Source organism: Cricetulus griseus, chromosome 3 (genome assembly GCF_003668045.3).
Source record: "Cricetulus griseus strain 17A/GY chromosome 3, alternate assembly CriGri-PICRH-1.0, whole genome shotgun sequence".
NCBI lineage: Eukaryota > Metazoa > Chordata > Mammalia > Rodentia > Cricetidae > Cricetulus > Cricetulus griseus.
Window position 1 is genome coordinate 49008484 of NC_048596.1, and position 15946 is coordinate 49024429.

General features: G+C 39.5%; 1 protein-coding gene across 1 annotated transcript in view; it reads right to left on the reverse strand.

Annotated features, from left to right (window-relative positions):
- Positions 1–8561, reverse strand: part of LOC100764807 (membrane-spanning 4-domains subfamily A member 4A-like) — a 42834-nt gene extending 34273 nt beyond the window's left edge. Inside the window, exon 1 of the mRNA XM_035441577.1 lies at positions 8407–8561. Coding sequence (XP_035297468.1) covers positions 8407–8561 — 155 coding nt within the window. The remainder of the gene's footprint in view (positions 1–8406) is intronic.
- Between the last annotated feature and the right edge of the window lie 7385 nt (positions 8562–15946).

Here is a 15946-nt window from a genome sequence, read left to right on the forward strand (position 1 = left end):
TAAATGCCCTTCCCCAGTAATTAGATTGATGACTACCTTATATGCCATCCTAGAGCCTTCATCCAGTAGCTGATGGAAGCAGAAGCAGACACCCACAGCTAAACACTGAAATATACTCCTGGAATACAGTTGCAGAGAGGGAAGAGTGATGAGCAAAAGGTTCAAGACCAGGCTGGTGAAACTCACAGAAACAGCTGACCTGAACAAGGGGGAACTCATGGACCCTAGACTGATAAACCAGCATTGGACTAATTCAGACTTCCTGAACGTGGTTGTCAGTTAAGGAGCCTGGTCAATCTATGGGGCCTCTGGTCGTCGATCAGTATATATCCCTAGTACACGTACAGTATCCCTGGGACTTTGGGAGCCCATTTCACATAGAGGGATGCTCTCTCAGCCTAGACACACGGGGAGGACCTAGGCCCTGCTCCAAATGATATGAGAGACTTTAAAGATTCCCCATGGAAGGCCTCACCCTCCCTGGGGAGCAGAAGGAGGATGGGTTAGGGGGTCAGTGGGGGGCAGGGGAGGAGGGGAAGGAGAGGGAACTGAGATTGACATGTAAAACAAGCTTGTTTCTAATTTAAATGAAAAACAATCATAAGCTTGTTAAATGTGAGCCCAGGGGCTAAAAAATAATGGTCAGTTAAAATTAATCACAAGTAGAGGGCTGGATAGAGTTCCTAAAAGGAAAATTTTGTGGACATTTTAGTTAAACTCCCTTCTTCTGGTGCTGGTGATTCCTCAAAGAGCCACAGTGATGGCCTGTGATGCCTCAGGTCCCAGATTTGATCCTCAGCACCACAAACGTACTTATTCTCCCAAGAGTGTAACATCAGACAGAGCAACTTCAGGGATCACCAAGTGGTCATCAATAGGAAAATTAAATTAAAGTAACACAGTGTGCGGTGCTTTCAAAACAAGCAAAAACGATCTCTGCCCTGCAAAGTCTTCCACTTACTTGTTGGGGGCGGGAGCGGGGATGAACCGACAGGAAAGTGAAGTGAATTGAATATACATGCTATTAAAAGAGAATACTACATATGGAATAAGATAAAAATCACTACAAGAGGGTTGGAGAGATGGCTCAGAGGTTAAGAGCACCACTGACTTCTCTTCCAGAGGTCCTGAGTTCAATTGCCAGCAACCACATGGTGGCTCACAACCATCTGTAATGAGATCTGGTGCTCTCTGCTGGTGTGCAGATATACATGGAAGCAGAATGTTGTATACATAATAAATAAATAAAATCTTTAAAAAATCACTACAAGAAAACATCAAATAAACATAAATAGAATTATATTATATCACTCATCAGTACCAATAACTGAGACAGTGAATCTGAAATACAAATCCAAACAATGCCTCATGGATGAGAGGTCCAAAGAAAGGCAGTTTACATGTGAATATCGATTTTTTTCAGCACCACCCGTGTTCAGCACATACTTCTTGCATCTTTATCATATAGCAAAGGGCTCTAACTACACACACTCTTGTTGGGTCGTCTATTTTCCTCTGTTGTTCTACTTGTCTGTTTTTGTGCCATTATCAAGCTGTTTTTACTGCCATGGAACTATCTCTTGAAATCTGGAATGGCAATTCCTTCTAGAATTGTTCCTTTTTGCTCACGATTGCTTTGTCTTTTCCATTTCCGTACGAATTTTAAGATCTTTTCTATTTACATGAAGAATGTCATGAGGGGTTTTGATGAAGGTTTCATTGATTTTGTCCATTTGTTTTGGTAGGATGGTTATTAATTCCACCAATACATGAACATGGAAGGTTTTTCCATCTTTCGGTATCTTTTCCAGTCTCTTCAGATATTGAAGGGCATCATTCTAGAAAATTTTCACCCCCATTGTTAGGTTTATCCCTAGATCTCATTTTTAAAGCTAGAAGTATTTCCATGATCTTTCTTGGCAACTTTGTTATTAGTGTTTAGAAAAGCCCCTGGTGTTCATGAGTTAATTTTGTGTCCTGTCAGTTTGCTGAAAATGAGTAAGTGTCTGGGGGAGGTTGTGTTTTCATATTCATTTGGTTCCATGGAGTTTTCATTTTCTTTCTTACCCATTCTTTCTGTAATGCTTTGTTCAATCTCCAATGAGTTCATGCAATTATTTGAGACCCATCTGCTGTTGATTTTCAGTTTTACTGTATTGTGGTAAGATAGAATGTATGGATTTATTTAAACTTTTCTGCTTGTTTCTTTTGTGTCCCAGTTTATGGTCTATTTTACAGAAGCTTTGATGAACTGCTGCATAGAATGTGTATTCTTTGGTATTTTGGTGGAATATCCTGTAAACGTCTGTTTTAAGTCCATTGAATATATGGTGTATGGTGGCATTAAATTCTTCTGTGTCTCTGCCTGCTTGTTATTCAGTCTGTTGGAGAAAGTGGGTATTCAAATCACCTACTACTACTGAGTTGGTGTTAATCTGGGTCTTGAAGTCTGTTAGTTCTATTAAACCAAAGTCAATTGGTTGAATAATATATTTCTTATATCTTTGCCTTGTATAAGTACGTATACATATTCAATTTGCTAACTCACTAAAACAACTAACTTACTGAAGAGCTGCTGGAAGACAGGACTTCAATGTGGGGAGTTCAGGATTTATCATGATTCTATATATAGAATGCAGAAGAAATAACACTAAATTTTTTTTATCAACTCACTAAATTTGCAATTTAAAACTGCTTGTATTTTATTTATCAATATGTGGAATTTATTTTTTCCTGCTTCAATGTCACAAGATAAAATGCAATACACCCAAAACATGACTGGATAAACTTCCCTTTTCCCAACAAGTTTACCCAGGAAGGAATTATTTGCCTGAGACAGTTCCTATTGTCTATGAAGCTCAGTATTTAATTGAAGTAAGATTAAATTTTCCTAAAAATTATACTTCCCTAATGCCTTAGTATATTTAGGGAGGGAGGTCTTTTGTTTTCTTTGAAAACGTTTATATTTGTTCAATTTGACCTGAAAAGAGTTTTTCTTAATGAACTTAATGTCTTTAATTGAGGAAAGTGGTTACAGAGCTATAATTAGCACAGAGGTTGGTGAACTAAGGCTAGAGGTCCTAAGTCCAAAGTCACTGTTGCTTTTCTGTTAAAAGAGCATCTTCCACACGTGAAATTACCCTCTGCAACTTCTATTTCCACAGAACAGTACTGCTGCTGGCTTTGGTCAAGGAGGCTTTTTATCTTTGTTGTTTGTTGTTTGTTGTTTGTTGCAGGGGTCAGTGGTGACTGCAGAGACTTCTAACTGTTCAAAGCACAGAGCATAAAAGATGGCTGAATCTCCAGCCACAAACAGGACATCTATAATGCCCACTCCAAGGCTCAGGAAACATTGTGAAAGATGGAACAGAAAGGATACAAGAGCCAGAAGAAGAGAGAGTAGTTGCATGGAATGCTGACTTCTAGGCAGCCAGGGCTGTTATACTCTTGAACTCACTGCTGGTGTTGCTACCTCTGTAAAACTCTTACAAGGTTGAGCACACCAATATCCTGTCATGGAGGGGAAGGGGGAAAGTTAAGGGTCCCCACATCACTCTAAGGATTTATATGTAGATATTGGATGATGAGGGAGGGAGAGACATTTTCTTCAGTGATATAGCCACTGGTATGTTGCAATGCTCCTATAAACAAACTCCCACTGTACTTCTCATCAAACTCATTAGGTCACACAACACACATACACAAAAGGCATGGAAGTTAAAAGAGCTAATTGAGGATAAGAAGACGAAGAAGAAGAAGAAGAAGAAGAAGAAGAAGAAGAAGAAGAAGAAGAAGAAGAAGAAGAAGAAGAAGAAGAAGGAAGAAGGGAATAAGCAGGAGTGAAAGAGGGATAAAAGAGGGTGAATATTATTGAAAGTCACCATGCATATGTATGAAAACTTCTGAATGAAACCCACTAATACATAATTAATATATGCTAATAAAACATTAAAATGAAAAATGATAACATTTCTTGTTACATATGGTTGTACAAAGCTTGTTGACTTACACTAGCTTGGAAACCATAACGTTTATTTTACATGTAAGTACATGTAAATCCTAGGGTCTGAAACAGTTGTTTAGAATTTTAAGAATGTTTTCTTAGAAATATATAAACAGTGTGGTGGTGCACAGTCTTGATCCCAGCACTCAGGAGGGAGAGACAGGTAGATATCTGTAACTTCCAGTCCAGCCAGAGCTGCAGAGGGAGACCCTGTCCCCCACAAAAAAAAAAAAAAACAACCAACAACAAACTCCAAAGCAGAACAAAAATAGTATGTAGCATACAGCAGTTTTCTTTGTTATGTATTTACTGCTGGTTGGACTATTTTTTGTCTTATCTGTAGAAAGTGCACACAACAAAAAATGCTTTATATTTAGAACAAGAAGTCAGCTGTTATTCTGGTAAATAAGCAATTAACACAGAAAAATATATTTTGCTAAAAGAATGCTTTTTCCCAAAAGACCCTTCCTAGATTTAAAACACGAAAAAGCAGTTACTAGATATACTGCCACCACTTTTCATGACTAGCAGTTTCTAATACATTATTTCCATCAGTTTTTCTCTTCTAATCTTTTATAGCAGAGGCTCTGAGATTTCCCCCTTCTCTGTAACTAAACTGGAATGTCATTGCTAAGCGCCATTATCACTCATCAGTCAGTCAAGAGATATGTCCTAATGAGATTGCTAATTGTGGAATTATAAAAATAAATATAATACAATTCTTATTTTCAGAGGCACTAATGAATTATTAAGAAAAGCATTTAAAAATCATGGTCTTAGCCTTTTTAAGGTTATACTAATCTTCTTTCCCCCAAAATCCAGTTAAACAACATAAGACACAGGAAGAAAATTGTTAAGTTCAAAAAATTCTAAAACAACATGAAAGGAAATGTCACTATTCCTTCTTTTGTTGTTGTTGTGTGATTAGAATAAAAAAGGGCCAATGGGTTTGTTGGTTACAACAACAAATCATTTTATCTGGTTGAAATGCTGCGTTAAGGAATGGGAAAGGGGAATTTTATCTGAGGGAACAAAAAACAGTGCTATTGTTCACAGCGTATGCAAAAATCACAAACTTGTAATAAACAAACATAGCTGTACCATTTAATGTTAAGAAACATTGCAAGGTGACACTCTGTCCTAAACACTAGAGAACCTTTACAAATCTAAAGACCAGTGGGCCAATAGTGCAAAACAGAATTAAGAAATAATTTTAAAATGGTTACTAGTTCATCAACTGGTAACATCAACAATACAAACAGCATGAGAGAAATACGTCAGAGGCAATATAGGATGGGATTTTCAATGTCACACCAAGAAAAGTATGAACAAGGTAAATGTTATTTTGCAACCATTAAATTGGCTGCTAAAATGACAGCTCTTCAAAAATAATGCTAACACCAGAACAACTGAATGGGGATGGAGATTTGTTCAATCTCCTATCAAAAGTATTTGGAAATAACATAGGTTTATAAAATCTGTTTATCAGCTGACTTGAGCAAGTGGGAGCTCACTGATTTCAGATTGACAGCTGGAGAAACTGCATAAGTCCAAACTTGGTCCTGACCCAAATGATGTGACAGATGTTGATGATCCCCAATGGGAGGCCTCACTCTCTCTGAGGAGTGGATGGGGGTGGGTGGGAAGATGGTGGGGGTAGTGGGAGGGCAGGAGGGAGAGGGAACTGGGATTGGTATGTAAAATAAGATTGTTTTTAATTTAAATTTAATAAATAAATAAATAAAAGGTGTTTAAACACAGTCAATAAGTCTAAAGCCAAGTGTAAAGCCATATTTTATCATTTTTTGTAGACACATGGAAAATAAAAGCTTTGTGTAATGTAAAACAGACACCACAGTTTCCTCAAAAATAGTTATTTAAACTGTAAAATTATACAGCTTTGAAAATAAAGAAATAACTATTAAATCCAACAGTATTGTTTATTTGGAAACATTGGCATAATGTTACCAATACTCAATAAGAATAGCTCATTAGCTTTCAGTGCTAAAAATGTCAATAAAAGATACATTAGTGTGATAACCTATATCAGATACTAGTCTATACTCTGGCAGTTACAGAAATCTAAGGTCTATTCCCATAATTAATCAATGTGTAATTTTTCTATAGATCAACTTGAATGTCCTTGTGTTTCGGTCCCAATGGTAAGCCTCAAAATACACCTTTCTTTTTAAGCAGCATATAGTTGTCTTAGGTCATAAATGGATCATTGTTTCTAGTTTAGAAAAGGGGATTTCCAGAAGAAAAGATTTTCCTTGGTTTTCTTAGTTGTCTCTAGTCTTATGTTTCTTTATAATGCATAAGTCATAGGAAACACTGAGTTTTTAAAAAGTGACTTTAACCATGGCAATCAGCTCTCTATCGATCAGGCAATAATTTATTGGCCATAGTTGATCACTTTTAATATATAAAACTAATGAATTTTATTTATACACACATACATACATGCACTTACACACACACACACACACATACACACACACACACACACACACACACACAAACTTATATAAGTTATTCCACCCAACTTCAGATAGCTAACAGTAAACAAGTTTGAAACCAACTGAGAATATAAAACTGACTAGATTGGAGGCCTGAAAAAGAAATGGGTTATCTTTGCATATCCCAAACTAAGTCCCCCAAACTAAGTGTCTTTATTTGGATATGTCTATGTATGGGAGAATGTGCTATGTCTAAATGTCTAATAAGTCAGTGACTAGTGACCCGTGTTTTCTAAGAATAGTAGATTAACATCCTGGCAGGCCTAGGGTGGAGCTAGTCTTTACTGAAAAAGGAAAATACAAAACTACAAGGAAGGAAGACTCTCTTGAGTGGGGAAAAAGTAAAAATGATTGATGGCCCTGTTTGCACATAGAAAGATCTCTATTTCTGAGTGAGTATTGAAAACAACTTAGTGTTAGTTATGAAACATGAGCTTATTAAATTTATGGAAAGAAGGCCAAAAGGACATGCAACCAAAGCATGCAAAATCAATCGCTTCTAATTATTCAGAAGAAAAAGTTTACTGGAGAAAAAATTACACAAGTATATTGGGAGAATGAGGAAAACAAAGTGATATGCGACTTTTCTGGGATAGGGGTGAAAGAGGAAGGATTAGTTATCTCCAATAGAAAGGAGTTGACTAAGTATCACATAAAACCCCCAAATAAAAAACATTGCTATAGTCATTCACTTAGAATATATAAACACAGAAAACAATGAAAAATTTAGAAGTCTGTTTTAGGGGGAAGGAAGTATATTCAGGAACTATAAAAAATATTAATGACTGACCCTGCCCAGGAGAGATTAGATGGAAGTTATGCTTTTCTGAACTATTCAGATATAATTTTAAAATTTCTTCCTTAGGAGGTTTTATATAGTCATTAACAGTGTTAGTAAATTCATGTATATTAACTAATAATAACTTAGACACAGGCATATCTTGTGCATTTTCCAGGAATAAATTGAGACCTGCTGTTTTGTAAGTGTTTCCTCTTAGCAGGAACCCAATGTTGTTTGATTTCAGAGTCTGTAGCAAGGTTATTACTATTTGGTTCTTTTACTTCCTTTAAAATTTCTGTATTATAATTATAATTTGGAAATAGCTCTGAGCTAGCTGCTCACTACAGCACCCTACAGGTCCACATGAACTTCACGCATTCACAAGCCACTCAACACAAAGTGAAGGTTGTGAGAAAGACAACAAGAACTTGATCACTTGAAAAAAATGCAGAAATGAAAAAAATGAAAAAAATGAAAAATGAAAAAATGAAAAAAATATATATATCATGAAATTACTTCATGCAACAAATTTGGTTTTCCATATTTTTGGTGTTGGTTTTCTTAAATGTTAGGTGTCTGTTCATATTTTCCTGTGATGTTTCTCTTATTGTGTCATAGGGTGTGCTACTTGGGCCTACATGTGGGGACTGTGAGGAATTGTAGACAGGAAGTGTCTGGGAGAAAGGCCCCTGCTTGCCCCCTCCCCCTTTGGTCTTCCTCCTTGGAATCCCAGCTCATGAGGTGAACTGAGGACTCTATTTTGGGAACTAATCCCATAATTCGCCTCTCCCAATTTCTGCCCTTCTCTTTTTCTTTTTCCCTTTTTATTAAACATAGGTCCTTTTCTCATACAATAGTCCTGATTACAGCGCCCCCCAGCCCCTTGTTCCTCAGTATACCACTCAGATTGAAATGACTCCAATTACTTTTTATTCAGCCCTAGATTCCATATCCTGTGTACTCACCTGGAGCAGGGCTGGAACTCTACTGTGAAAATAGTTCTCACAGTTTGATCTCAGAATAAAATGCCTTGTTGGTGCTTTCTTAAAGAGAGACAAAGAAGATACCTAACTTTATCTGACATACTTTTAAAAATAAATTACCTTAACACTTGCCAGGGGCTCTTATGCATTATCCGGGTTCTTTTCCTCTCTGATATTGAACTTGTGCTTTTGCAGTATTTGCTGACATTTCTATAGTAGGAGATAGTATTTATGTTTCTCCTTAAAATTTCATTTCTCCTGTTTTCTATATCCATCGTTATGAGAAATGATGCCAGTGAAGCCCACCCTAATTTTTTATTGCTTTGAATTTTCTTGTGTGTCTGCACACAATTTTCTTGTGTGTCATGTGCGTGAGAGTACTCAAGAAGACCAGAAGAGGGTGTTGGATGTCCTGGGTCTAGAGTTACAGGCAGTGGTGAGCCTGTAGTGAGTCCTGGGATCCAAACTCAGGACCTCTGAAAGAGGAGGAAGCATGCTAATTCGGGTCAATTCTCCAGCCTCTGCTTCTTCATTTCACAACAGAAGAAATGGTGTCTAGATCCCAACCTCTTATAGTAATCCTTAGGAGGATCTGTCTTCAAATACTGTGAGTGTATGATGAGTCTGTGTGTGTGTGGGGGGGGTGTAAGAGAGAGAAATGTGTGTATATGTGAGTGTATGACGAGTGTGTGTGTAATGTGTGATTTTGTGTGTGAGTGTATGATGTGTGTGTGTGTGAGTGTATGGCGTGTGTATCTGTAAATGTGTGTGTGTGAATGGATTGCGTGTATATGTGTAAATGTATTATGTGCACGAATATATGATGTGTGTGTGTGCACACACAAGTATACACACATGTGCACAGATGCTATAGCATGTGTCAAGAGGTCAGAGGGCAACCTCAGTCTTTACCTTCTACTTTGTGATAGAATTCTAATTCCAAATGGGTCCAATGACCTGGGACAGATGTGTGAAGTCAGTGCAGTGAAGAAAATATGATCACCTGTTTCAAAAAAAGTGCCCCAGATAGCCTGGGCTGTTTTAACTTACATAATTTCAATGGTTTGCATGAAGAGTTTTACAATTAAATTTGTTTCCTTATGTATATAATAATAGTTACAATAACTGCCAGTTTATTCCTTTATCTTATTTCCTTCTGTCCCCCTGCTTTCCCATTACCTATTTGATACATAGCTCTAATATTAGAAGCATAAGCAGTGTTGCAAGCAACAAAAGAAGTTTCTAAGTAGGCACACCTACAAGTAGAATAGTGTGCCCTGTTGGCAGCACTTGTGGTTACAGAGTCAAGCAAAGTGAAAGAATTTTGCCTATAGTGGTTAATGTTTACCTCTAATCAAATCTAAGCTCTCACAATTAACTCATCAGCCAAGGCTATATCAGTGCTTCCCGTATTCTGTATTGCTCTATATCCTATTGGGATATACCAGTTTTTTCCCCTATCATCTTGTAAGCAACATAACTTAAAAGCTTATTCTTAATAGTTGGTACTGCTTGTGCCTTGTTCTCATGCCCCCTTCCCCTTAACTTCCTACAGTATTAGCACAGCTATTAATAATAAGGGTGCTGTATAAGTACTGCACATTAAACGATAGCACCACTGGAGCTCCAACTATGGGGCCTCTAGCAGTGGAACTTGTATTTATTCCTAGTGCACGAATGGGCTTTGGGAGCCCATTCACTATAGAGGGATGCTCTCTCAGCCTAGATGCATGGGGGAAGGCAAACTTTGATGATCCCCATGGGAGGCCTCACACTCCCTGAGGAATGGGTGGAGATTGGATGGGGGATTGGTGGGAGAAGTAGGAGGACAGGAGGGAGAGGGAACTGGCGTTGGTATGTAAAATAGAATTGCTTTCACTTTAAATAAAAATTAATTAAAAAATAATGAGGGTGCTGTGCGTTTCTAGGATTCTGCTTCATTTCCTTCTGTGAATGAACTGTTGATGATCTATTTATTAACATTTCTCCTAGACTCTTGTTACTAAAATCATTCTCTCTAGAATGGCTATGCAAATTTGTTATATTTTCATGAGCTTCTGTGACTCTTTCAGGCTAGTCACAAGGTGTGCTAGAAAGGCGACATCCTGTTCTTGAGATGCCTGAATTCATTGTCACACCTGAAACATCAAAGACTTTTGGGGCTGAATCAGGTCCATTGTATACATATTTTTTATTCTTTTTGTAATTAAGTTTTTATTTCAAATTAGGAACAAGCTTGCTTCACATGTCAATCCTTCTCTCTCCCCTCTCCCCAACCTTCCCCCATACACCCTCCACTCCCCAGGCAGGGTAGGGCCCTCAACAGGGCTCCTCAAAGTCCACCACATCATCATGGGTCCCCCATGTGTCAAGGCCAAGAGTGTAGGGAGACACCCTAGCCCCGCCCAATAGTCCTGGGACAGGTACCAGGTGGACCCGGGACTCGCCCATAAGGGCGTGGTGAAGGAAAGCCGGGGTGACGTAAGGGAGCTTCTTAAGGAGCTGCACGTGGGGACCTTGGCCCCTTTTGTTCTGGCCGCGCTTGCTGGGTTCTATAACCTAGCTCTTGCCTGTGTTTTGCCTTGGTGTCTTCTTGAATAAAGAGACATTAATCTTACAAAAAGCTAAATAGTGAAATGGAAAATGGCCCAGACCAGAGATGGAGTGTGTTCATGATCTTTTCTACAGAGGAATAGGTGTCTGGGGAAGTGTACTTTGTTGGCTGTTAGAGGGTTTGGCTGGCCTTTGTTCCTGGTTTGGGGGGGTATGTGTGTGGGGTGTTAAATCCTTGGAATTTCCTGAGAGGATGGAGTGTCACTGTTATTTGTCTGCCTTGTGGATCACAGTGGAATTTTTGTCAAGAGAGGGGATGACCCAGGATGGCAGCTGGCCAGAATGCAGTCTAGATCAAGGTTTATCCGATCTACATGCGCATCCAATACAAGAGTGCATCCCTTCACATGGGATGGGATCTCCAAGTCCCTTCTTACACCAGGAAAAAATACTAATCTACTACCAGGGGCCCCCTAGAGTTCGGAGGCCTCCTCATTGAAATCCATGTTCAGAGGTCTGATTCAGTCCTGTGCTGGCCTCCCAGACAGCAGTCTGGGGTCCATGTGCTCCCCCTTGTTCAGGCCAGCTGTTTCTGTGGGTTTCACCAGCCTGGTACCGACCCCTTTATCTTCATTCCTCCCTCTCTGCAACTAGGTTCCAGAGTTCAGTTAAGTGTATATCTGTGGATGTCTGCCTCTGCTTCCATTGGCCACTGGATGAGGGCTCGAGGATGGCACAAAAAGTAGTCATCATTCTCGTCATAGGGGAAGGGCATTTAGGTTATCTTCTCCACCATTGCCTAGATTGTAAGTTCATGCCATCCTTGTGAGTCTCTGGAAATCTCCCTAGTGCCAGATCTCTCTTTGGACCTACAATGGCTCCCTCTGATATGATATCTCTCATCCTGCTCTCCTCTATTTTTCCCCCAACTCAACATTTCTGCTCCTCCATTTCCTCCTCTCCCCTCCTCTTCTCCTCCTCTCATTCTGGCAGCTCCCTGTCCCCTATCCTCATGCTCCCAATTAGCTCAGGAGTTCCTGCCCCTTCCCATTCTCTGGGGTCCATGCATTTATTCCTTAGAGCTAAAAAAGTGAAACTAGAGGCAGCCAGCAATATGATTTATATAAAGAAAGCAAGGGGGAGCAGGTAGCAATATGCTCCTGGAGTCATAACCAGAATTATGCAGGAAACTATCTATTGGCCTTGCCAAAATAGGTCAGATTCTCCAGTGCCTTTCTACAAGGAGAATTTGTTAGTGCTATTCTCACACCTTGTCCCCTGAAGAAGTCACATGGCTCCAGGGAACCTTGTTTGAGGTCAGGTCTCTTATTTGTCACTATGTCTAATAAGATGCCTGACTCATGAGCTTCCAGGAAGTCTATTGTTTGCCCCCTCTTGCAATCTTGTTTTAGGATTACTGGTGTCCTTCTGACTCTATGTGGTTTCTGGGAATCTGAACTCAGGTCTGCACATGGCAATCACTTTACTCACTAAGCCATCTCTATAGTCCACAAGCTTAAAATACACAATCTTCTTCCACAGCCTCCTGAGTGTTGGGATTACAGGACTGAGCCACCATGCCTGGTTTGCACTTGCTTTTGAAAATAAACTATATGTTTCATACTGGTTTTAGTTTTTAACAACAGATTCAAATATTTACAATTGGAATAATGATGCTACAGACCTAATGTGTAACCTATCTACTCCTTACAGAAACTTTGCCAACTCTTGACCTATCTGTTCAGATCACAGGCTGCTGAGTCAGGGAATTATCTGCCGTCTTGCTGTTCTGATCCTGAAACCATGCCTGAAACACCTGAGCTACTGAATCTATTGAAAGGAAGAAGAAAGACAACAAAACAATGAGTGAGAGTTTTCTCAAGATGCTCCGTGTCTGTATTTCTCATATGCTGAGGACTTGATTTATTAGCTTGTTCACAACAGAGGGACCATCTCTAATTGGTCATCAATCTGTTCTCTAGTTCCAAGTTAAGCACTACAGGACTTTTGGACTTTGACTCTCCAGCATCTTGCTTCTACTTATGAGGATGCTGTACTTACTTGTACCCCTGAGCAGACCAAGGTAATCTGCTTGTAACAGCTGATGAAAAACCCAAATCAAAACCAACCAAGCAAACAAACAAAAAACCAAATCATTCTGTCCAAAAGCTAGAATCTCCTGTGCTGTGCAGCTGGACCATCTATAGCTCGTATTCTGGGGCTTGGTTGGAAGGCCAACTTGAGAGACTGTTGTCTTTCTTCAGTCAATCAAAGGTGGGGTCATATTTTAGTTACACATAGTTTCAGGTCTCAATAGGATCAAGATGATAATCATTTGGAGAGAGTTTTCCTCCATCACCAAGTTTAGAGTACCGTCGCAATCAATTTCTCTGCTGGTATGAGAGCAGAGTGAGCTTGGGGGTTAGAATCTGTGAAAAAGTGAAAGGACAAGTGACCTTTAGGAGGTCAAAATTGTCCAGGGGTTAGACTATGTCAAGAATCACATTTCCAGACCCTGGTCAGGGCTTTTCCTCTTTGGCCCTAGTGATCTGGAGGATACGTTTGGAAACTGAACCTCCATTTCTCATATTCCTTTGTATAAATTTATTTTAGGGTAGGGATGCTTTATGGTCCTTTAAAGTACACTGAAATCCTGTGTCCCTCTCTGTCCTTGGACGCAAAGTGACCTGTGGGAACCCTGGAAGGGTTAGCATTGGCCTGGGAAGATGATTTGAGCATTTTTTCTATTGCATGGTAATCAACTACACAAAGCTAGGATCTTAAAAATAAAACCCACCCACATCTTTATAATCTTCTCAGTCTCTGTGTGTTAAGATAGGGACAGTGTGCCTGAGTCCTGTCTTGTAAGTCTTAGGCTGTGCTTGTATAGTTGGCTGGATTGTGGTGTCCTATGGAGATTCTGGTCGTCTTCCATGTTCATATGGCCATATTCATTTCCTGTTAAACTGAATGACCGTGTATTTCCTTGAGAAAATAGAGAGGAAAAGATGTCAAATTCTTTGAGGCTTTTTGAATTGGCTCATGTAATTATTCCAGGTTTATGTATAATTTGTATTATGTATATGTATATAATTTATATTATGTTTATGTGTAATTATGCATTTTGTGTAATAATATCCTTTATGATAGAATTAAAGTCAACCAATCAATGTGATGCTCAATCTTAATTGTCAATTTAATTGGATCTGGGACCAAATAAGAGAGACATTGGAGGGCAGACTTTGAGGGAATGTCAAAGGAGAGTTAATTGAGGACAGAAGACCCTCCCTAATTGTGGGTAGGTAATACCTTTCTTTCTACAGCAATCCAGAAATAAAGGGGTCCAAGAAGGAGGTCGTGCTATCTGCTGGATGCTTTTGTGCATCTGTTCTGTCATTGTTGCGGTTGCTCCTATTATTGGCTACCAACAGCACCCAAATTCTTTAGCCTTCTAACATAGCATAAAGACGAGCAGGTCTCCAGGAATCCTCCAAGCTCTTAGTGCCTGTTTGGGATTGTGGAGATATCCAGTTTCATGTACTGAACAGTCTCTCCAGCTCTGTTCAACTACCTACCCTATATCATTTAAATCAATCTAGTAAATTCCCTTTGTAATACATATCCTTTCTCTCTGTTCTGTTCCTTTAGAGAATTCTGACTGAGACACTGACCATCTCACAGAAGTGTTATCCCATTTTATATACAGGTCTGCCTCACACAAATGCAGAGAAAATATTTATGTGGATCCTTTTGAGTGCCATCTTGACATCAAGGGTGGCATGATGGCTAAAGAAAAGCTGCTTTTTCCAGGATTCCTTTTTCAAAAGACATCACCTCATAGAACATTCCATGATGCTGAGAATCCCAGAGGTTTCCAGGTTTTACTCCAACATCATGTTACAACAAATTTCTCTGGGCTGCTGAAGAAACATCAGAAATCCAACTGCTGTCCATTGTCTTTCTGTGAGACCCGAAGAATATCCTCCTGCCTGATAAGTAAGAAGAAGATTACCTAAAGACAGGGAAGTAGTAAATGGGATGAAGTAGACCATGAAAAAAGTATGCCAGTTGCACAATTGCATGCTTTGATGGCTCTTGAGCAAAGTGTCTAGTAGGCCACAGCTGCTCACTAACCTTATTACCCCTAGATCCAGGGACAGACCTGCTTCAGAACCAATAATAAAATAACACTATAATAAGACTGTTGGGGGTTCTTGTCTATCTTTTGTTCCTTTTTGACTTTTGGGGATGTTTCCTAGCAAGTCCCTAACCAGCAAAGAAAGAATTAGTCAATCATATTCTAATAGAGACCTAGATTTTTAAGCTTCTCAGAAATCATTAAATATTTTATAAGTTCATTGATCAAAGTAATTGGAAGTGTAGCATACTCCTTATTTACCTGCAGATCTCAGTATTTGAAGCCACGATTCCTCTATTCTGGAGTAGTTACAGAACTGAGAAACGCTGTTCCTACTGAAAGCCTGTTTGACTCCACGAGAACAGTGGCCTTGAGGCACGTGATGTCTAACTCTCTTTATCTTCCTTGTTCCATCTCTTCCACAGCCCATTTCATAACACATGAGTTTGGGAAGAAGAGTTTTTGCTTAGCTTTTTTTAAAATTAATTTTTATTTAAATTAAAAACAATCTTATTTTACATAACAATCCGAGTTCCCTCTCCCTCCTGTCCTTCCATTCTCTTCACCATTCCCGTCCCCCCCCCAATCTACTAGTCAGGGAGGATGAGGCCTCTCATGGGGATCACCAAAGTTTGTCACGTCATTTGGGACAGGACCTAGGCCCTCCCCCATGTATCTAGGCTGAGAGAGTATCCCTCTATAGGGAATGGGCTCCCAAAGCCCATTCTTGCACCAGGGATAAATACTAGCTCCACTGCCAGACGCCCCATAGATTGTCCAGGCCCCCAACTGACACCCACATTCAGGGGGCCTGGTTCAGTCTTATACAGGTTTCCCAGCTGTTAGTCTGGAGTCTGTGAGCTCCCACTTGCTCAGGTCTGCTGTTTCTGTGGGTTTCCCCAGTGTGGTCTTTACCCCTTTGCTCATCACTCCTCCTTCTCTGCAACTGGACTCCAGAGTTCAGCTCGG